Source organism: Pochonia chlamydosporia, chromosome 4, assembly GCF_001653235.2.
Source record: "Pochonia chlamydosporia 170 chromosome 4, whole genome shotgun sequence".
Classification (NCBI taxonomy): Eukaryota; Fungi; Ascomycota; class Sordariomycetes; order Hypocreales; family Clavicipitaceae; genus Pochonia; species Pochonia chlamydosporia.
This window is the reverse complement of record NC_035793.1, coordinates 3,151,810-3,173,954: the sequence shown is the minus strand read 5'-3', so window position 1 is coordinate 3,173,954 and position 22,145 is coordinate 3,151,810. Positions and strand designations below refer to the sequence as shown.

Here is a 22,145-nt window from a genome sequence, read left to right as displayed (position 1 = left end):
AGACGTAAATATTCCACCAGACTGCACAGAGCGGAGCATCATGCCGAGTACCAGGCTTCAACTGACGTCCAAGACGCTTGCCAAAAATCACTTCCTCCTGAAGTCCAGTCTGGTCTGGTTGCCCTCGACTTGGGGACTTGAGGTGACACCCGTTGCCATGTACCACTACGGCCAAGTTACGCCCCGCAGGTACCCGCTCCCTCGCTAGTGACACTTGAGCCACTCGAGCTCAACTGCAATTTACCTTTTGGCCCTCCCGCTGCCCCCAAAGTGGTGACAACATTGCAACTGCCCAATCCAAAGCCGAACGAGGCTTGACCCCTGCACACCCCAGCCAGTCGTGCCTTCCTCGCTCGCTGCCACTCTTGGACAACTCCAACTGGTTGGCACGACCGTCATCTCGGGGCCCCTGAGCCATGGTCCATCCATGGATCATGATGGTCCAACTCTGAACCTGGTCAAGGTCATGGATTCATGGACTCATGGCCAGTCAAGCAATTCCCTTCTTCCCTTCCCTTCCCTTGCCCCCAGTCCAGTCCAGCCCAGCTGGCATTGCATTGATGGCCTCCAGTCTTTTTCATCCCACACCTCTTTTTGCCCATCTCTCACACCGTCTCGTCTTGTCTCGTCTGTCTTGTCCCTTTTCTGCCATCCTGTGTGGTTCGCCTTTTTCCTTTTTTCCCTTTCTTCCCAACTGCCACCTCAGCCGCCTTACCTTTGCGGGCATCACGTTCATTCTTTTTTTTCTTCCTTGTTTAGTTCGGCTCTTCTGCAGGCTCACTCTGTTCACTGGGCTGCGAGCTGTCTTTGCCCTCCTCTTTGAATCCCTTTTTCGTCTCGTCGATATCCTTTCCCTTCCCACACACCCCCCAACTTCAAGTCGCTCCCTTCCCTTCTTTGGTCCCCCGCATCACCACTTACACGTCGCAGAGCGAGTTGAACCACTTTTTGATCACACCAAGACCGAAGCCCAGCCCGCCTGTTTCACCGTCTGGCCTCTACTTCGACCAAGCCTTGCTTTTTATTTACGTTTTCGTTTTTTCAATTACCCGAATCAACAAAACCACGAAAATCCTCCCTCAGTCATTGTACTGCAGCGTTGACCTTGTTCTGCATTCCACCAGCCCTCAGCCTTCCCTACCCCTGATCGCAACAATCACCTTCTACCGGTCGAAACTCTTGGGGTACATGACGCAGCAGTCTGGTTGATCCGATAAATCGAGCCGCTCGGTGTCTGCGAATACATTCGTCATAGAGCTCATCCTGTCGTTCTTGGACAGTATCTCGTCGTTTGCCCAATATGCCAGGCTTTCTCTCTCGCCTTAAAGGCCGTGACGGCCTCAGGAAGAAGAAGAACGCAGTCCAAGGACTAAACGATTCTCTTCCACAAAAGCCCAAATGGGATGACGCCTATACACGGTCATCTGTAGAACCAGAGGAAATTCACGAGCTGTTGCATTTCTGCACGGCAGAGCTCAAGGCGCGCGGTATGTTATTCGATCCTTTTCGACCTTGTCAGCGCCGGTTTCTGGCCTCCAAGAATAACCATTGAACGAACCGCTTGCTAACCGTTTCCTCGTTGCGACGCAGGTCTTGATATTCCATTTCTTCTACTTCCCTACCGACCAACGTCCGACCCCAGTGCGGTTCGCACTTTTGTCAGACACTTTTTCGATGATACCTACGGCTTAAAGGGCGAGGCACTGAGCCAGGAGTTACGAATGACCGAGCCAATGGTGAGTGCATTATAAACTCATCTTTGATGGGGTTGCAATAATGGCTTACAACTACACCAGGTCATATCTGGCGTCGCAAAGTGGTGCTGGAGTCGTCTCTCAGGTGGTGTTGTTGGTTGGGATGCATACGAGCTGTTCAAAATTGGAGAGGGTGGTAAGTGCACGCTCTCATTTTGGCTGCATGTTGCGTAAAGATCGACCGTTAATGATGTATTAAACAGATTCGCGCATGGCAAGAGACTCCTTCAAAACATTTATTCCCTTGAGTGTGGAAAGCGGCTCCAGACAACGCATCATTTTCGATTTCTTTGAGTTAATAGCAGCAATTGCTGCTCACGGCAAATCGAATGGTTTTGGTGGACGCCAGCTGCCTCGAATGGCAGCGTGGTGGGCATTCGAGCAGAAAGACACTGGCAGTGGTTTTGATGGAGGTTACAAGGCGTGGCAAAAGTAAGTGATGCAGCAACATGCAGGGACGATTACTTGCATACAAGCAGGGAACCAGAGCTAACAGGGTATGATCAGAGCTGCCGATGCAACCACCCATCTGTTTTTTGCCTACTTGCGATCGCTGAGTCCTGAAGAAGGCCTCACAGGAATTACTATGCTTCCCAGGTCGCTAGAAAAGCTGCTCAATGAAACCGAATATCCACCAAGCACTCCAGCTACTCTCATATCGAGAACTAACAAGCTGGTCATGTTGGTCGACACGGTTTCCCCCACACCATTCGCTCTGCTTCGCCGAGCTGGCCACTTCCAGTATCGCGACTCGGATCCAGCCCTGCAGCAGTTTTCTGAGTACGACGACCCGGTACAAGCATTGACTGAGGAATGCCTCCGAGTATTGCGCGCAATTTCGGCTGCAAACGAGTCGCAAGTATCCAGTGTCAAGCACTCGACCAGCTTGCGTGACGCCTCCTGGTCGCGGTTTGAAGACATTGGCTTTGCTGGCACAGTGGAGGAGGAGCCTCAAGTTGAAGACAACCATGTTCAATCACAGCTCCATGGGCTGCGAAACGCGCCAGTATCCGGCACCGACCTCGGCCGCCCAACGACGCCCTCGTGGGCTGACTTTCTGTCATCGGGCTTCATCGATGAGACCCAGGCTCCTCCTAATGTGCTATTGCCGCCTGACAAGGTGCTGCCTCCCATTGAGACTCAGATCAGACAACAGAGCTCCCAGTCGCATCGCCCGAGATTGGAGACCACAGCCACTCTGCGACCGGGAGAGCTTGCCAGCATTACTTTGGTTGACCTGGACAACGCCTTTTGGTGGGTTTGGATGAATAGCTTGGCTCCTGAGGAAACATCTGATCGTAAGTCTGCATTTGGTCGTTGTGCCATCATTGAGACAAAGATTGCTGGAGGCCGTTGGCTTGTCATGGAGGAAATGATTGCAGGCGCTGCTCCAGAACCAGATGAAGGAGCCTACATTGCGGAAAAGAAAGGCTTTTTCAGCTGGACTAAACGCGGTAGGAGTATGGCGCGCCGTAAGTCGGTTGGCAAGCATGCCCTGGACCGTGGTGACAACAATGCCTCAAACAATTTCGGAAGCAGCAAAACGAGTGTTGGACCAGACACTCATGCTAGAATCCAAGCCAAAGCAGCTCAGATGCGCGCCGTTCAGGAACATGAGCAGCAAGCAACGTTAAGACGCGGCAGGACTGATGAGACGGCGCCAGAGAAAACTACGAGCGTGCTTTCATTACAGCCTAACCTTGCCCCGGAAGCGATCTCTGCCATGAGATGGGCTAAGAAGTACGACAAGGGCACCATTAAGGATGCGTACATGGCCAACAGCAATGCTGGGCGTGGAGTTGCTGTTCCTACACCAACTTCGCCGCAGACCAATGGCACTGCCGTCACCAACGGCAATGGGCATGTTCACGATAAGAAACCTGATGTGCCGGTCAAGGACGAACCCCCCGTCGCGAGTACACCGGTCAAACCGCAGCCGCCAACGCCAGAGCCAGAGACCAAGCAGATTGACCCTCAACCTAAGGAGCGTGTTGTCGAGAAGACGCTCGAGAGCCCAGTCCCGCCCCCAAAGGATGTCGATAAGCCCGTCACCCCTGTGACTCCCTCGGCACTGGCTGTTGTTGAGAGTCCATCTCCTGTGGCAAATGCTGATGCCTCGAAGCAGAAGGGCATGTTCCAGGCAAACAAGGAGAAATCCGGCTTGAGGAAGCTGTTTAAGCGCAAGAACCGTTCATCCAAGGTGCCCGACAATGCCGGGGCTGATCTAGAAAGCATGCTACGCAAGGAGCCAACTGTTGCCGAAGAATCCTCTCGCACATCCACCGCTACCAAGTCCATTGTGCCAGAGGAGACCACGCCAGTGGCTACCCCAGTTCCGGAGTCGAAGGTGGACTCTAAAGAACCCCCTGCTGCTACTGAGGCCATTTCACACACTTCCGTTGAGAATGCAGAGCCTACATATGATCCTTCAGCCAGCGAGAGTCTGACTCCTGTTGACACCCTTGATGCAGCTGAGGCCAAGCGCGAGTTTGCTCGATTCGATCAAGGGCCCCTCGCTGATCAGCCAGCTTTCGCACCCGACGATGATGATGACGATGCTACTCCACCACCGATTGCCCGGCATCCCATTTCCAGAGAAGACAGTGGAAGCAAAATTCAGGCTGACGAGCCAGTCGAAACACTCAGCCAGAGTGCCGGCCCTGGTGTCCAAGATCGATGGGCCCAAATTCGTAAGAATGCTGCGCAAAGAGCCGCTACCCGCCAGAGAGAGGATGGTACTCGGCCCACAAAGGCCTCAGGTGATGATGATGACACCAGCGTAGAAGAGAGTAAGTTTAAGCTCGGCGAAAGTGCCACGTGAGCCATGCTAACGTATGTCACAGCAATTGAGTCACGCGTTGCCCGAATCAAGGCACGCGTTGCTGAACTCACGGGCAATATGGAGACCGGAAACGGCCCTCAGCAGTCGGTAGCCGGGAAATCTTAGAGAAGATTTGCGACTCGATGACTACGAGGATTTGCCGTGATAATTTTTTGTCCCTGAGGTTAAACGTGTCGGATTTCCTATCAGTATTTTTTTCTTCGCAAAACCTCCCAACTAGCTTCGATTGCAGTCGCGCAGCCAGTCAGTCTTGGACTGCCGCTGCTGCCGCCGCTGCTATCTGACGGAGTTCAGTCAACTCATTCACAACATTTATGGAGCCAGCAGTTTATACGTTATTTTCGAGGGGCTCGGCTTCTTTTAATATTTTGATTTTCTTATTTTCTATGGCGATGATACCACTGGACGACAAGGCTGTGTATGTATGAGTGCGCGAGGGATCTCGGTCGTTGGGCATTCGTACTGCATTTTGCGGCGTCTACCTTTCTCCTTTTCCTAGTAGTGCTGATTTGATTTTGCTTTGTTGCTGTTTAATTTTTTTTTTTTTTTTTTTTTTTTTTTTTTTTGGACAGATCCCAACCCCAGCGATTAGAGATGATCTTTGGGCGAATCGTGGCATATTGGTCTTGATATAAACCTAACTTTTCGTCAATCTGATCCATTATTTGCTCCGCTGCAAGTTGTCGCCGTTTGTTTGCTAGTGTCATTATTCTGCGGTGGTTTATTATACCGAGGGATTTATATAAATGAGAGCGAGACGATTCCCCCAAGCTAGGCTAAAAATTGACAGACTTGAACGACTTGTGTGATTCTCATGGTGTGACGTGTATATTCCCAGTTTCAAAAATGTCGTATTCTATGTATAGATGACTAAATCATGCTACGTCTAGTGCTTCCTATCCTTTTCATCGTGTTCATCGTCATCATCGTCATCATAATCCTCCATTTTAATAGCCATAAATTCCCCATCATCACCATCATTCGACTCAGGAGTCTGCTCGCGCTTAAACCTGCTGCTGTTTTCCTTCCCGCCCGTCACCAAGGGCGGATCATCGAATCCCTCGTGAAGAGACTTGTGTTCCATCCTCTTTGACTGGTCATCCGAGTCTGGCTCATCGCGCACATCTGGCTCAGGCTGTGCTGGACGAACCGGAAGAGGTGGTCTTTCTTCCCCTGCTAATGCCGGCGGGGAGATTGTCAATCCTCGCAGGTCATCAGCGACTTTACTCTCCTTCCGCTGCGGTTCAGCCTTGGTAATGGCATCAAAGTCGACCAATTTCCCTTCTGCGTGCTCGTCCTTCATGCGAATCACGTCGTCTTTTTCAATTTCACCACCTGCCTTGACGCCCATGAATCCGCACTCCTTGAGAATTTCACCCGTCAGAGACGGATACCGCAGGTGGCCGCTCACTTTCTCACTGAGATTCAGGTTCTGAATGCCGTTTACGCCCTCGATTGGCTGGAGGCCAGCCACGCCCATAGCAAGACTGTGCATGCGGTACACAAAGCCCAGCATCATGTCGTTTTCAGAGTACACGTTGAAAATGGTTCCTGACACGACACAGCGCAGTGTGCGCCAGTGTGCTGCGTTTGAGGGCGCGGGAGCACCGATGATGACGACGTTGTCGATCAGGCCAAAGGCTTTTCGTTCGGCGAGGGACTGGAGACAGGCGTGGATGGCGGTGGCGCCGAGCGAGTAGCCGATGAGGGTGACGGGTCGTTCGCCCTGGACTTTGTTGATGAGCGCGTCGGCGAGGAGGTGGCCTGCTTTTTTGGAGCGGTTGCTCGCCCGGCTGAAGGGGTTGTCGACGTTGGAGGCGGCGGCAAGGATTTGGATCGGCCAGAGGGCTGCCCAGAGGGTGGCGAGGACGGTGCGTTTGATGATTTCGACTTTGAGGGTCTTCCAGGCGAAGGATTGGACGAGGTCTTGGAGGGCGGTTCCGAGATTCAGGAGCGTCTTCATTTCGTAGCGGAGGGCGAATACTTCTGTTTCTGAGAGGGGGAGGACTCGCCATGGGGTGATGATGTCGGATTCTGTGTTGAGCCAGCCGTTTATTCCGATTGTGACGCGGAGTCGGCGGGCTTCTTGACCTGGGGGTGCTGTAGTAGGATGTTGGAAGTCGGCGCCGTAGTCTGGTGCGAGAGGGATGAATTTGAAGTCTTCTACTTCTTTGGCGTACTTGTCCATCATTTCACCCTTTGTAAGTCAGTAGGCATGTACGTCAAGTCTTAAGAGTGATATGAGAAAGACAAACCGTCATCTTGGCCCCGTAAGCGCCGAATAAAGCACCCACAAGAGCACCGTTCATCCAGAATATACCCAAGAAGCTCGCAACACCTCCTAAACCCACGCCGCCCATGATGCCGCCTATCGCACCAGCTACCAGCGGCGCAGCAAGACCGCCCGTCACCCCAATGACCGCCGCGCCAGCTACACTTGCAAGACCGACTTTCCAGAATCGACTAAACTTGTTCTGCTGTCTGCGCTTCTCGGCTTCCGCCTCCGCAGACATGGTATCCTTCTTGTTCTTGTCTGCGGTGGATGACTCCATGAGCGAGTGCGCAATTTCCACTTCCTCCTTGTTGACAAACGTCTGGGGAATCTCGAGCGCCGACGCGAGATACAGCACCATTGTTCGGGAGTGAGCCGAGTACTTCCCCGTGGAGAGCAGCAGCAGCAACACGCAGCTTAGTGCTTCTCGACGATCCTGCGCCGGAACGGTAGTCAATCTCGTGGGAATGGGGTGGTACAGCTTCTGGAGAGCAGCCACGTCTTCCGACTTGTCGATCTGCACGTCCCCGAAGCTGATGAGGTTTTCGCCCTCTTCCGGCGTGTCGAGCTTCTTCTTGTCGAGGGCTGCTTGGCGGTTTTTCCGCTCCTCTTTGATCTGGGGCGTGTCTTGGACGCGGATGATCTCGTTGAGACGGGGGAGGAAGCCGGATTTCCATTCCTGCATGTACTCCGTTGCTGCTTCTTGGATTTGTTCAATCTGTCTGGCGGCATTGCCGGTTGGTTTCCTGACGGGTTTCCTTGGGATATTGTGGGGTGGGGTGTTGGAGGATTGCTGTGTTTTGGTGTTGTCGGTTTCGCCGTCTGAGTCGGTGAGTGAACCTAGTTCGTCGTTGGGGTTGACGAGCTGTAGTGTCATGAAGGCGATGATTTCTTGGATGAGTGTGAGGAGAGCGGCTCGTCTCGCGGGGTTGAGGGCGATGACGACCTGCCGCGGGTCTGCGCAGAGTGGTGCCATGATGGGAGTTGTCTTGATGGGATTGAGGGACTCAATTGGTTATGAGAGTCATTTGGCAGGTTGGTTTGTTCGTGGATGAGGTGTTTGGATGGTGAGGCTGGCTGATGATGAATGTGGTAGTGCCAAGGGTTTTGTCAGATGTCTGCGGAGGTGTGGTGTTGCCTGGAGCTGCACATGTGGAAAGTTGGTTCGCTATGTAGATGGCCAGAAATTGTGGGTGCCATGTCTGTTTGGATATTTGGAATAGAACTACTTGTAAAGAGTCGCGGTCGTCGATGAGGCGAGATCTGTTCGTAACATAAGAATGGCATTTAAGATCGTCTGAGATGAGAGTCGCCATGGACAATGGATTAATCTGTGGTGTTGCGGCGGTGACATATCGCACCTTGTTTGGGGGACTTGGAGGCTGACCGGAGCCACGCATGACGACTGGACGCTTGAGAACTATTGACTGCTTGACACACACACACTTGGTATACCCATATATTTAACCAAGGGGGGGGGGGGGGTATCTGGGAAGTTCCAATGTTCTATACCTCAGATCACAATATTCCGAGCTGTGTGAACCAATGTCGTCATGGTCAGACACTGCACGCACAGACACCAATCTGCAACCGATGATGCTGAGATTGAACACTCAACTGGGATGGCTGATAATTCACAATCAAATGATGACTGAGTAATCCAGAAAGTCCATGAAGATGTTATTCAATTTCTGTCAAATTTACCTGCAAAAAACACAGCATTTACACAGTGAGTGGACGAATATAAAAACGCGTACAAATATAGGGTAGCCCAGGTGTCCCACTCAACTTGTCCCACTCCAGATCCAGATCTCAGTCCGATAAGCCTATCGCAAACTTCCCCACTAAAAAATTTCCCAATCCCATCTTCACCCACCAACATCCCCAGACTCAAACCACTCCCATCTCTCCAGTACGCAACACCACAATCCCTCGTCGCATTGCGCGTTGCACCCACCGCAGCCGCCCACCAAGAGCGACACCATGGACGCCGGCGCCCTCCTCGCCAGTCAAGGCTGGCGTGGCAAAGGCCATTCCCTCCACAAAACTGACGACTCCATCGGTCTAGCCAAACCGCTCCTCCTCAACCGCAAAGACAACACCAAGGGTCTCGGCACAACGCAACACTTCACCAGCGACCAGTGGTGGATGAACGCATTCGACGAGCAGCTCAAGGGCCTGGAGACATCCAAAGACGGCAAGGTCAAGCAGACCATCAAGACGGGGAAACTGAACGCCATTGAGAAAGGATCCCTCGGCAAATATTCCCTATACACGTCTTTTGTGCGTGGGGGATTTCTAGAAGGCACGCTATCTACAAGTGACAGCTCAAGTGCTTCTGAAAGCGAAAGTGACGAGACTCCCGCGACGAGCGAGCCTGAGGAAAAGGATGACAAGAAAGCTAGAAAAGAAGAGAAGAGGAGGAGAAGAGATGAGAGGGCGGCTAGGAGGAAAGAGAGGGACGAGAGGAGGGCGAAGAAGGGGGCTAAGAAGCGGGAAGCGGATGTCGTAATCAACGAGACGAAGGAGGAGCGGCGACTGGCGAAGGAGGAGAAGAGGAGGTTAAAGGACTTGAAAGGAAAGGATAAGGTTGAAAAGAGGCGGACGAAGGAAGAGAGGAGGTTGAGGAAAGAAATGAGGAGGAGGGAACGGGGGAAGACGCAAGTTGCGTGCTGTTGACACTTTGTTAGCATCTTTGTGAAGGGTTGTGCTGCACGGAAATCTTGGAGGCATTGCATAGCATGGCGTTTTGGGTATTGCATTATTGGCTGGTTACTGGTCTTGTTGAGCGGGATAGCTTGAATAGATGAGCGGATTTAAGCTGTTTTAAGCCCCTTTACATTAATGATTTTGTCAAATTATTGCTGAGGCATACCACTGGTGACTTTCAAGTATTTTCGTTTATTGCTGTTGTTGTATGTTGCGTGACAGATACAGTAGCCAGTTGCAAAACGCAAATTCGTCTGGTTACCCTTTACGACATTCGGTCTTGCTTGCTATAAAGGACTACATCATGTAATTCTTGCCGAGCCCACCTTGCAGACATCTCTCATAGTGTTCGTACAGGAATGGTTCTCGCTGTAGGCGGGCCTCCATAGTTGGCGGCATACCCAATGCACGCCGTTTCTAAACCGACCGACCGACACCACATTAGGGCTCTGCACATCCATCTTCCTTCCCAATTGCCTGATTTTTGCTTCGAGATGCCGCTCTCCAGAGACCGTGTCCTTGTCAAAAGACATTCGTGACATTTGGAGATGACCACAGTGAGCGTCTCAAAGTCGATCGTAGTTAATGGCAATAAAGGTGGAACCGCCACCACCCTGCTTATCGAAGGCTTTTCCCTTCATTTCAGCACACACCGAATCCAGTTTTCAAGTTTCCTTCGGTCCTTGCCCTGGTTTATTCGATAATATCCACGGCCGTCTATCCCAAAAGTCATCCTTGATGATATCCAGGTGCTCTAATACAACACGTGCTTTGGCTCTTTTCTTCCTGTCCTTCTCAGCCTGTGTTTTCGATTGCCGAACAGGCTCGGCCAAATCATCCATTTCTGCAGAAACGGAGTGACTTTCAGGATCAACTAGTTCATACTGTCACGGGTTGTTAGCAATTGCCACCCGGTCGAACGTTAGGGTAACCCTGACTCAATGCGGACTTGCGTACATCTCTAAATATGACACTGCCTTTTTTGAAGATTTCTGGTTCATTGTTATAGTTGATGTTAAATCTTGAAAATAATATCTCGTTTTTGTCTGCTGCCAGCGTACCCTAATATGTTGTTAGACTGAAGTCGGTGAGCGAATAGATGGACAACACACAGCTAGCGTTCTTTCTGCGTCCTTGTTGTCAAGTCCGCCAAGCTGGACCAACGACCAGAATGTGGTATTATACAAGTTGTTAATGTGACCTAGTCTCTTAGTAAATGCGATGCCGTTGTAGTACAGACATGAACATACAATCTACTTGCCGCCAACTCAAGTAGTCCCGCAGATTCTGAACACTTGGATAACATACGGCTCGGCCGTCAAAAGTGGGCAGCGGAAAGGACAATGGCGTATCGGGAAAGCATGTTGACCATGAGTAGACATAGTTTGCCGTGAATGTAGAAACAATGGTGCTGACCAGCTTGCTGTGCTACTGTTAGTTTTGGGCTTGGAAAGTCAACTCGGTCAGTGTCTCACCTATCGCGTCGCTCGAACAAGTTACAAGTCTTGTGTAGAACAAAGCTGTTGCAAGATTAGGCTTATGCGAGTTTGAATGACGGAGAACCAGCTTCCCACCTGTACTCATCGCTCACTCCATAAGCTATGATGATCTCAGGAAGGTCAGTGACGACAGCCTTGGCCGCCACATTCATGAGGTCCAATGCTCTACGGTCGTTGGGCTTTTGAAAGTTATATTTCGCGCACATCCTATAATCGGAGAATTAGGAACGTCGCGCCATCCGATTAGTATATGGATGATATTCTTACTTCGTAAAAGCCCGTCCGTCGATACGGACTACAATCCATGTGTTAAGTAGCAACGAGTCTGGTTGCTCGAAATTTCGGACATATTCAAACCTTGCAGTCCATTAGCATTCCTTGTGCGGCTAAGCAGAACACGACAACTTACTTGGAATTCGCCATGGCGGCTATGGAGGATATTTGCACCTGGAAGAATGTTCAAAACTGGTATTTTGAATATTCCAAGGCGCTCATGCAGGGTTGTCGTTCTTTTGCGACACAGAAAGTTGAGCTTCCTTCTCATGGTGGGGTTCAACACATGGGTTGCTCCTTCCGCCAGTTTGAGCATGGTTTGGGCGATCTTGCCAACGCACCCAGCACTCAGCACTCATCAGACCCACATGCACCAGACTCCAATTGCGCCAAACAACTTATTGTGTCTTTAAACCACCAGAGCACCAAACGCGGACCTCTCGCGCGTCTTTCCGTTTGTCTTCGCCTTCGCGCAACCACAGCGGGATGTTGCTTCGTAGGCAAAGAGAGCCTTAGCACTAGTACGTTCGCTGGTAACTGGGTGCCTAGGTCTCCCACCTCCCAGCAACCGTGACCATGAACCTGCTACTGTCGGACGACTACCTGCTTCAGGATTATCCTGAAAGCATCACGAATACAATACGATCCGGTCATGCCACGGTCCTTCGATTCAATCGCAAGGGTGATTACCTTGCTTCCGGCCGCGTCGACGGAGCCATCGCCATTTGGGATTTGGAGACGATGGGCGTGGCTCGGAAATTGAGAGGCCATAGCAAGAGCATAACATTTTTGAGCTGGTCAAGATGTGGACGATATATACTGTCCACCTGTCAAGGCTGGAAGGCCATTTTATGGGATCTCCAGGATGGAAAGCGGCTGCGCGAGGTGCGTTTTCGTGCACCGGCGTACATGGCTGAGCTTCATCCCTGGAATCAGTGAGTACTCTGCTTGAATACTTTTCGCTCGCGCTTCTAACGTTGATAGCCTTCAATTCGTTGCGTCACTATTCGAAGAGCAACCAGTCTTGGTAGACATGAGCGAACCGGTCGATGTCAAACATATTCTTCCCTCTGTGCCCAAACGGACCAACACCGAAAGTACTGCTGCACAGAAAGAGAAGCAGGCCAAAGAAGACGCCAAGGAAAAGACTACATCCGCAATTTGGACATCGACAGGTGATCACATCATTGCTGGCACAAGCAAAGGCAAAATCAACATTATCGATACAAAGACTCTCGAAATTATTTACTCAGAAAAAGTTTGCTCTGGGATTATTACCACTTTGCGCATCACTGGGTCAGGACGAGACCTACTTGTCAATTCGCAGGACCGCATTATCCGTACTTTCAGAATACCCAATCTGTCAGTCGAGGATTTGGATCTCGACACCATCCAGCTGCCACTTGAGCATAAATTCCAAGACGTCGTCAACAAGCTGTCATGGAATCACGTCACGTTTAGCGCCACAGGCGAGTATATCGCCGCATCGACTTATAACAACCACGAGCTCTACGTTTGGGAGCGGAACCATGGCAGTTTGGTATGCATGCTGAAGGATCCGAAAGAAGAGCAGGGCGTCATCGAATGGCATCCATCCAGAGCACTCCTCGCAGCTTGTGGATTGGAGACCGGCCGCATATATATCTGGTCCGTAATAAGTCCTCAGAAGTGGTCAGCGCTGGCCCCAGATTTTGCTGAAGTAGAGGAAAACGTCGAGTATATTGAAAAAGAGGACGAGTTTGACATATATGCGCAAGAAGAAATTCACCGACGGCGGCTCGATGCCGAGGATGAAGACGTTGACGTGCTCACGTCGGACCCCACCAAATTTGATGACGATATCGATAGCTTTCGCATGCCTATCCTGTTCAACCTGGGTGAAAGTGATAGCGAGGACGAGTTTATTGCGGTATCAACTGGCACTATGCGACGAAGGAGTCCAGGTGAAGGTCAGAGCGACGTCGACGGAGCCACAGAAACGACCGTCACAAAGAAGGCTACTGCGAAAGGCGGTCGAAGCAGAAAGAGATAGCTCTAACCTTCAGCCGCTATATTCTGCACACTTTGTTAGGACAATATGTCCAGGTGGGAGGTTTATGTGCGTCGCCAATCTATGCGACAGTGCCCACGAGCGCTCACCAATTCCACTGCAATTGCCTACTGAGTCTTGGGATGTGGCCTTTCTGGTGAAGGCCACAAGGTAGCACGAGTCCAGTGGATTCCCGATTTCATTGCTCTTGCCATCCCGATGGCATCATGGCACGTATTCATCGCTCCCCTTGGGATACGGTCCGCAGGTACGCCGCATCACCGATATATTTATCCTTGGATAGCGTTGTGTGCAGACTCAGAACCCCGAACAAAGCTGCTTCAGCCAGGCTCTTATTTTTCTGACCAACTTGCGTCAAGCTGTGGTCCACACGCACGTTCTACGAGACTTATATCACCTAAGGGACGGCACCACGAGTGCTACCTGCTATTGGCGAAGATGAGGATCCCCCGGCTAACGAAACCCGCAATTCTGATAACTCGTCAGTGGTCGACCTTGGCCCCTGGTCAATTGTAGAGCATGCGAAAGCCGAACATCCTACTGCTTTATTTAAGACATGGGAAAGGGCAATTTACCTGACTTTGTTTACTAGGCTGTGATTATATGTACCGCATAGCATAGGAGAGACAAAGAAGACGGTTTACGAATTTTGGGCAGAGCATACGTCACGTAAGAATCGCTAGCGAATGTAATGAGGAGAGATTTCAGTGTCGTTAGATTTGGAATGTCTTTCAGCTTCTGGCAGGTCACAGCTGTATGAATATTTTGAATTCACACGATGACAAAAACAGTAAAAACAAACCATTGAAAACTACTCGGTGTGCCTATTCAGAGACAAGCTTAATTCTGACTATTGTCTGTATTTACTGTTTTATGGATTGCTTCAGAAACAGAATGTAAGACCCTGGAAGAGGATAGGGCTGATTGTAGACAACGTCATATCCTAGTGAACCAAGGCATGGATGCACAAGGCGGAATCGATGATCAATCATGCAAGGATAGTGACATGGGCTAGACAAAGGACGGACGGACGGACGGACAGACGTGTGACACCAGACGACTCCAGTGAATTGTATTGGCATTGATGTTGATGAAACTTGAAGGTGGTCAGGACTTCAGAACTGAGTGGTGTTTGAGTCACCGGCGATGCGCTGCCCAACCATTGGCTGAGAGACGCGCTGCATGAGTCTGCTTGCCAAGTCGAAGCTACGTGAATTCGTGCGCTGTGGACTGAAGTGACAAAAAAAATTGAGCATCATGCGTGAGCAATATCACAGTTCTTTGCATCTGGTTTGTCTTAGTAAGCAGAGTCTCTGATTGTGTTCCATGTCCTGTTACCTCCGACAGCTCTGCCTTAGGCACAAACTTCATGGCGCAGGGGCAACGTCCCTCCCTAAACAGGCTTAGTGGCTTTGAGACGTGTGGCCAGCCGCCTCAACTAGATTCTTCCACGGCCGCCCTCCAGACATCACGGCTTCACCACGACAAAACTTTGCCCACCGGCCAAAAGTCATCACCACGCGCGTCGGATATCGAGCGCAGCACTATAAAGCACATCTGGGAGTGCTCTAAGACACCGTCACTCGCGTTTGAACGACTTCGACGACTCTAGGAACGGTGGCGACGGAGGAGAATAATTGAGGGTCTCCTGGGCCGTTGGCCAGGGCGAGCGCAGCATTTGGGCGCCATCCACCACTCGTTAACGACTGCAGTCTTCATCGATTCGGAGGTTCTGGGATATTGTTATCGGCTTTATTTCCTTTCTGTGCGTTTTTTTCTTCACATTCGCCCAGCTCTTCGCTGCGACTGCGCGCGTCGTGTATCCACGAAAATTCTCGGTGAGCCCGATCGCTTGAGCAAACATCTCCGAAGAGCGATTTATCGATTTATCAACCGCAACCATGGCGAACTATCATCCCCCATTCTCCAGCGCGCCGCTGAAGACGGTCGAGGAGATTCAATTTGGTTTGATGTCTCCAGAGGAGATCAAGAACATGAGCGTTTGCCACATCTTGTACCCGGAGACGATGGACGAGAGCCGCACAAAACCACGCGACGGTGGACTCAACGACCCTCTTCTCGGATCCATCGATCGTGGGTTCAAGTGCAAGACTTGTACACAATCGATGAGTGACTGCCCAGGTCACTTTGGTCACATCGAGCTGGCCAAACCCGTTTACCATCCTGGCTTCATCAAGAAGGTCAAGAAGATTTTGGAGATTGTCTGCCACAATTGCAGCAAGGTGTTGGCCGATACTGTTGGTCTATCCCGACTCTCCACGGGTTTTTTTGTGAACTTCATAGGTTGCTAACACAAAAATTTTTTCATCTCAGAGCGATCCCGAGTTTGTCACCGCAATCAACACACGAGATGCTAAGCTTCGCTTCAACCGTGTTTGGGCCGTTTGCAAGAAGAAGCGGAGGTGTGAAAACGAAGATCGTAGCGAGAAGAACGACGAGGAATTTGCTCCTGGTATGAAGCCAGTTGTAAACAACCACGGTGGCTGTGGAAACGTGCAACCACAAGTCCGACAAGCTGCTTTGCAACTCAAGGCTGCTTTTGATGTTGCCCAAGAGGATGGCCCCAAGAGGCGAGAGACGGTACCGATCACCCCGGAGATGGCTCACGGTATTCTGAGGAGAATCTCCGAGGAAGACCTGCGCCATATGGGCCTGAACTCAGATTACGCCCGCCCAGAGTGGCTCATACTTACTGTGCTTCCTGTTCCCCCGCCTCCAGTTCGTCCAAGTATTTCCATGGACGGTACTGGTACCGGCATGCGAAATGAAGACGATTTGACTTACAAGCTGGGTGATATCATCCGTGCCAACGGCAATGTGAAGCAGGCTATTCGTGAAGGATCGCCCCAACACATTGCTCGAGATTTCGAGGAGTTGCTTCAGTACCATGTGGCAACATACATGGATAACGATATTGCTGGCCAACCGCGCGCCTTGCAAAAGAGTGGCCGGCCTGTCAAGGCCATCAGAGCCAGATTAAAGGGTAAAGAAGGCCGGCTCAGAGGCAACTTGATGGGCAAGCGAGTCGATTTCTCCGCTCGTACTGTCATCACTGGTGATGCCAACTTGTCTCTTCACGAGGTTGGCGTTCCTCGCAGTATTGCAAGAACCCTCACATACCCAGAAACAGTCACGCCCTACAACATTGGCAAGCTGCATCAGCTCGTCGAAAACGGACCGAACGAACATCCTGGTGCCAAATACGTCATCAGAGCCGATGGTACTAGAATCGATTTGCGACATCATCGACGAGCCGCTCAGATTTCCCTGGAATATGGCTGGAAGGTTGAGCGCCACTTGATGGATGGTGACTACATCATTTTCAACCGTCAGCCTTCGCTGCACAAGGAGTCTATGATGGGTCACCGAGTTCGAGTCATGCCTTACTCCACATTCCGTTTGAACTTGTCTGTTACTTCGCCGTACAACGCTGATTTTGACGGTGACGAAATGAACTTGCACGTTCCTCAAACCGAGGAGACGCGTGCAGAGGTCAAGGAGCTGTGTCTTGTGCCTAACAACATTGTGTCCCCTCAAAAGAACGGTCCGTTGATGGGTATCGTCCAGGACTCTCTTGCTGGAGTCTACAAACTTTGCAGACGAGACACCTTCATCGACAAAGAAATGGTCATGAACATGATGCTCTGGGTTCCCAACTGGGATGGTGTTATTCCCCAACCAGCTATCCTCAAGCCTCGACCTCGTTGGACGGGAAAGCAGCTCATCAGCATGGTCATCCCACCCGAGATTAGTCTGCACGCGCCTGAAGACAAGTCTAACATCCCTCTGAAGGACACTGGTGTCCTCATCCAGAGCGGTGAGCTTCTCTACGGTCTGTTGAAGAAAAAGAATGTTGGCTCGGCGGCTGGCGGTATTGTCCACCTGTGTTACAACGAGCTTGGCCCCGAAGGCGCCATGGCTTTCTTGAACGGTGTCCAACAAGTGGTCACATACTGGCTTCTGAACACTGGCCACAGTATTGGTATCGGTGATACGGTTCCAGACAAGCAAACTATTGAAAAGGTCCAGGTTCATATTGACACGCAAAAGGCTGAAGTTGCAAGACTTACAGCCGAAGCCACAGCGAACGAGCTTGAAGCCCTTCCAGGTATGAATGTCCGAGCTACATTTGAGAACAAGGTCTCCATGGCTCTCAACTCGGCTCGTGACCAGGCCGGTACCACCACGCAACAGAGTTTGAAGGACTCAAACAATGCGGTAACCATGGCTGATTCCGGTTCCAAGGGATCTTCCATTAACATTTCACAAATGACTGCTCTTGTCGGTCAACAAATTGTGGAAGGAAAACGTATCCCCTTTGGGTTCAAATACCGAACGCTGCCACACTTCACCAAGGATGACTACTCTCCCGAGGCGCGAGGCTTCGTCGAGAATTCCTACCTGCGTGGTCTTACTCCTACAGAGTTCTTTTTCCACGCCATGGCTGGTAGAGAAGGTCTCATTGACACTGCTGTCAAGACTGCCGAGACGGGTTATATTCAGCGACGTCTGGTGAAGGCCCTTGAAGATCTGAGCGCACGCTATGATGGAACTGTACGAAACTCACTGGGTGATATCGTTCAGTTCCTGTATGGAGAAGACGGGTTGGATGCCATGTGCATCGAGTCACAGAAGCTCGGTATCCTCCAGATGTCCGATGTTGCTTTTGAGGACAAGTATCGTCTTGACTTGGCCAATCCTCCTGAATGGTTCAAGAAAGATTATGAGTATGGCAACGAGCTGGCTGGTGACAAAGAATCCATGGATCTTCTCGATTCGGAATGGGAAACCCTACTCTCCGACAGACAAACCGTTCGACTCATCAACAAGTCCAAGATGGGAGAGGAGAAAATGCAACTGCCACTCAACATTGGCCGAATGATTGAAACTGCGAAACGAGTCTTCAATGTTCGCGCTACCGATCGTAGCAACTTGCGTCCTGCGGATGTCATTACAAGAGTGCAAAACCTCCTCAGCGAGCTCAGGATTGTGCGAGGATTGGATCCCATTTCTAAGGAAGCCGATTTGAACGCAACTATCTTGTTCAAGGCATTGATCCGGTCTCGACTTGCTTTCAAAGAAATTGTCAAGGTTCATCGTCTGAATAAGCTCGCATTCGATCACGTTCTTGGTGAGCTGCAGAATCGTTGGGATCGCTCTTTTGTCAGCCCTGGTGAAATGGTGGGCGTTCTTGCTGCTCAGTCGATTGGTGAACCCGCGACGCAAATGACGCTGAACACTTTCCACTTTGCTGGTGTGTCTTCCAAGAACGTCACACTCGGTGTTCCTCGTCTCAAGGAAATTCTCAATTTGGCAAAGGACATCAAGACTCCCAGTATGGCTGTGTACTTGAACACGCATTTGGGAACACAAGAGCAGGCCAAGAAGCTCCGAAGTTTGGTCGAATACACCAACTTGCGCTCAATCACTTCCGTGACGGAGATTTACTATGATCCTGATATTCAAGGCACGACCATTGCCGAGGATATGGACATGGTTGAATCCTACTTCCTGATCCCCGATGATGGTCAGGACAACACTGATCAACAGTCAAGATGGCTTCTGCGTATCACACTCGATCGACAGAAGCTTCTTGATAAGGAAATCAGGATTGATGATGTGGCCCAGCGCATCAAGGAAGAGTACCCCAACGATCTCGCTGTCATCTTCAGTGACAACAACGCAGACGAGCAAGTCATCCGAATCCGAACAGTTCGACAATCAGAGGAAAAGGACGAAGACGGAGAAAAGAAGATCGAGGATGACGTCATGCTGAAGCGTCTGGAAGCCCATCTTCTCGACACGCTTACTCTACGTGGTGTGCCAGGTGTTGAAAGGGCTTTCTTGACAAAGGGAACTCGCTTGGTGGTTGACAAGGACGGGTCTGAGCTTGCGAAGAAGGATGATGAACGATGCACTCAGTGGTACTTAGATACCTCGGGCTCCGCTCTTCGAGATGTCCTTGCTGTTGAAGGTGTTGATGCGACGCGAACATACACCAACGATTTGTGGCAGATTGTTGAAGTCTTTGGTATTGAGGCTGCACGTGCTGCATTGGTGAAGGAGTTGACCAACGTGTTGGCCTTTGACGGTTCATATGTCAATCACCGACACATTGCACTGTTGGTTGATGTTATGACGTATAGAGGCAGCATCTCGGCCGTCACTCGACATGGTATCAACCGCGCTGACACTGGTGCTTTGATGCGTTGTTCATTCGAGGAGACTGTCGAGATTTTGCTGGAGGCTGCTGCCACCGGTGAGCTTGATGACTGCCGTGGCATTTCTGAGAATGTCATGCTCGGCCAGCTCGCACCGATGGGAACTGGAAACTTTGACGTTTTCCTTGATCCCAAGATGCTGGAAACAGTCATCTCGGATAATTCTCGCATGGGTCTCATGCCAGGCATGCCAGTCAAGGAGGGCGAAGCCGAAGGTGCTGCTACACCGTACGACACCGGATCACCGATGTCAAACGACTCTGGCTACATGAGCATGAACTCGCCAGCTGCTGGAAACTTCTCTCCCATCCAGGGTGCGGGATCAGAAACCCCAGCTGGCTTCGGCACAGAGTATGGTGGACAAGGCTTTGGCAACATGGGATCCATGAGCCCGTACTCCCGAGGAGCGACAAGCCCCTTCAGCACGTCGCCTACTTCACCGTTCAGCTCAGGCATGGTTGGATATTCTCCTTCATCGCCCAACGCCGGCTACTCTCCGACTTCGCCTCTCCTGGACGGTGGTGCTGGTCGTTACGCAACGTCTCCTTCGTTCAGCCCGTCATCCCCGTCGTTCTCACCTACCTCCCCGATGCTACGCCCAACGAGTCCTGCCAGTCCAAACTACAGCCCGACGTCGCCGAGTTACTCGCCGACTTCGCCAACTTCCCCTCGGCACTACTCGCCAACGTCGCCTGCGCAGTTCAACTCGCCTACCTCTCCCAGCTACTCCCCTGCCAGTCCCAACTACAGCCCAGCCTCACCCAACCTTCATGGCGCAGCTGGTGCTACCTCTCCTTCATACTCTCCAGCTTCTCCATCTTGGTCTCCAACTTCTCCTGAGGCATACTCGCCCACGAGCCCAAGCTTTCAAAGAAGCCCTGGAAATCAGCAGAGCCCGACGAGCCCCAGTTACTCGCCAACGTCGCCTGCTTTCTCTCCCCGGACTCCTGGTCCGGGTAACTCGGGCAATCAATAGTAAGTAGCATGGCAACACAATTATCGTTTTTAAAATTCTGCAGCAGCAGCTAACAAAAGTACCACTAGTTCTCCCAACTCGCCCGCTAACGATTGACTTTCCAACTGATTAATGCATATGGGACACAGGCTGTTCTCTATTTCATCAATGTTTCATTCCCAGTCTTTTTTGATCTCGTTACCTTTCCTAGCACACCCGTCATGGTCTCTTTTGATTCATTATTGTTCCTGAACAGGAACAAGCTCAGCATTATAGAGCATACACAAAATGGGGAAAAATGGACGGAAGGAGGAAGTAAAGACAAATTATCCACAATCCAAAATTTGACAAAAAAGGCACCACATTTTTAATAAAAGAAAGAGCGGAGGACCGGCTACAGCTAGCTAGCAAGGGGGGGAAGACCAAAAACAAAAAAGTGTAAAAACGAATGTATATTACGATAGGTCCTTGGTTAGGGGGGTGGGAGTGGTTGTGAGGAGGGAACAGAGGGGAGTGAAGTAGTGGCACTGGTATTTAGGAGAAGAGAAGAGAAGAGAATGATGATCCAGATTGGAACAAGATTGCACGTTTGGTGAGATGTGGCTTTTGAGGGTGTAGATTGGCCTCTGGTGTTTTGTTGTGTTTTTTGGTTTGGACTTGTGACGGGATAGAGTAATGTCATCAGGAAACAAAGTTGACAAATATCTCTTGGCTCGGCGTACATGTTGCTCTGTGATTGTCCTTCAGGGGTTTGCGGCGACTTGTAGCGTAAATGTACCTATGCCGGGCAATGAAGAGTTCGTTGGTGATCGGCGATACTTTGTCTCTCTTTGCATTGTGTCTGTCTGTTGGCTTCATGCCCCTTTACTACTTAAGCATGCGTGCTGTAACGATTCCGGAGTACTGTTTGTCTCAATGCCAAGTGAAAAAGGCACCTCGGGAGTCAGGATGCGCAGCCTAATATGGCTCGCCGATGCAAGAGACGGCATGCTGAACTAGGTTGTACTCTGGGTGACTAGTTCGTGTTAAAGTTTAAGCGAATTACAACGCTCGTAACGTGATGTTTCATCACATCTTCATGGCACTGCAGACCAGCCTTGTTTGTCTACTTTATGTAGCAAACAACGTCATCGGGCGATAAGGGGGTGAAGGCAGCAATTCGTGATTTGAGTGGTACCTTGGTAGTTGAGATGTCGTGCCCAGCCTGGCTACTGCACATGTTGGTTGATTTCGGACCGGTTGTTGGTTCAAGGGTTTCCTAGGTCATGGGGCGGCTGAATTTGCTTTTGATCAACCAACACTCAATGCCTGGACACGAGCCACCGGGCGGGTCGGGACATGTTGAGACAAAAAAATTCGTCTAGAAACCCGTCTTGGGTTTCCTCTGCCGATGAAAAGGGGATCCAACACAAGGGCGTGTACAGTTTGTTGCCTCTGCCGTTGGTGCCAGTAATGATTGACCTGCAGATTGAGAAGCACGGCGTCTGAACAGATCACCTTGGGAGGTATAAAGTCCCATTATTGGTGGTAGTGTAGCCCCCATAGCGCA

The 22,145-nt window shown here is 50.9% G+C and overlaps 6 protein-coding genes across 6 annotated transcripts; 4 read left to right on the top strand and 2 right to left on the bottom strand.

Annotated features, from left to right (window-relative positions):
* Positions 1 to 1,300: 1,300 nt before the first annotated feature.
* On the top strand, positions 1,301 to 4,701 carry VFPPC_14391 (morphogenesis protein (Msb1); the record flags this gene model as incomplete). The annotated part of the gene is made up of 6 exons (XM_018292160.1): positions 1,301 to 1,487; positions 1,591 to 1,736; positions 1,797 to 1,890; positions 1,958 to 2,186; positions 2,262 to 4,543; positions 4,598 to 4,701. The coding sequence occupies 6 exons, from the start codon at positions 1,301 to 1,303 to the stop codon at positions 4,699 to 4,701; spliced, it is 3,042 nt and encodes a 1,013-aa protein (XP_018143952.1).
* A 781-nt stretch (positions 4,702 to 5,482) lies between these two features.
* Positions 5,483 to 7,844, bottom strand: VFPPC_08373 (transmembrane and coiled-coil domain-containing protein; the record flags this gene model as incomplete). The annotated part of the gene is made up of 2 exons (XM_018287093.1): positions 5,483 to 6,793; positions 6,852 to 7,844. 2 exons carry the CDS (start codon positions 7,842 to 7,844, stop codon positions 5,483 to 5,485), a joined length of 2,304 nt encoding a protein of 767 aa, XP_018143951.1.
* A 1,007-nt stretch (positions 7,845 to 8,851) lies between these two features.
* VFPPC_08372 (DNA-directed RNA polymerase II subunit RPB1) lies at positions 8,852 to 9,547 on the top strand (the record flags this gene model as incomplete). The annotated part of the gene is made up of 1 exon (XM_018287092.1): positions 8,852 to 9,547. The coding sequence occupies one exon, from the start codon at positions 8,852 to 8,854 to the stop codon at positions 9,545 to 9,547; it is 696 nt and encodes a 231-aa protein (XP_018143950.1).
* A 695-nt stretch (positions 9,548 to 10,242) lies between these two features.
* VFPPC_16072 (tRNAHis guanylyltransferase) lies at positions 10,243 to 11,499 on the bottom strand (the record flags this gene model as incomplete). Its single annotated transcript, XM_018293825.1, has 8 exons — positions 10,243 to 10,461; positions 10,535 to 10,639; positions 10,690 to 10,778; positions 10,828 to 11,000; positions 11,053 to 11,097; positions 11,152 to 11,283; positions 11,344 to 11,433; positions 11,486 to 11,499. 8 exons carry the CDS (start codon positions 11,497 to 11,499, stop codon positions 10,243 to 10,245), a joined length of 867 nt encoding a protein of 288 aa, XP_018143949.1.
* Positions 11,500 to 11,925: 426 nt separating this feature from the next.
* On the top strand, positions 11,926 to 13,381 carry VFPPC_08371 (WD repeat protein; the record flags this gene model as incomplete). The annotated part of the gene is made up of 2 exons (XM_018287091.1): positions 11,926 to 12,284; positions 12,334 to 13,381. The coding sequence occupies 2 exons, from the start codon at positions 11,926 to 11,928 to the stop codon at positions 13,379 to 13,381; spliced, it is 1,407 nt and encodes a 468-aa protein (XP_018143948.1).
* Positions 13,382 to 15,300: 1,919 nt separating this feature from the next.
* On the top strand, positions 15,301 to 20,713 carry VFPPC_08369 (DNA-directed RNA polymerase III largest subunit; the record flags this gene model as incomplete). The annotated part of the gene is made up of 3 exons (XM_018287090.1): positions 15,301 to 15,657; positions 15,734 to 20,616; positions 20,686 to 20,713. 3 exons carry the CDS (start codon positions 15,301 to 15,303, stop codon positions 20,711 to 20,713), a joined length of 5,268 nt encoding a protein of 1,755 aa, XP_018143947.1.
* Positions 20,714 to 22,145: the final 1,432 nt, after the last annotated feature.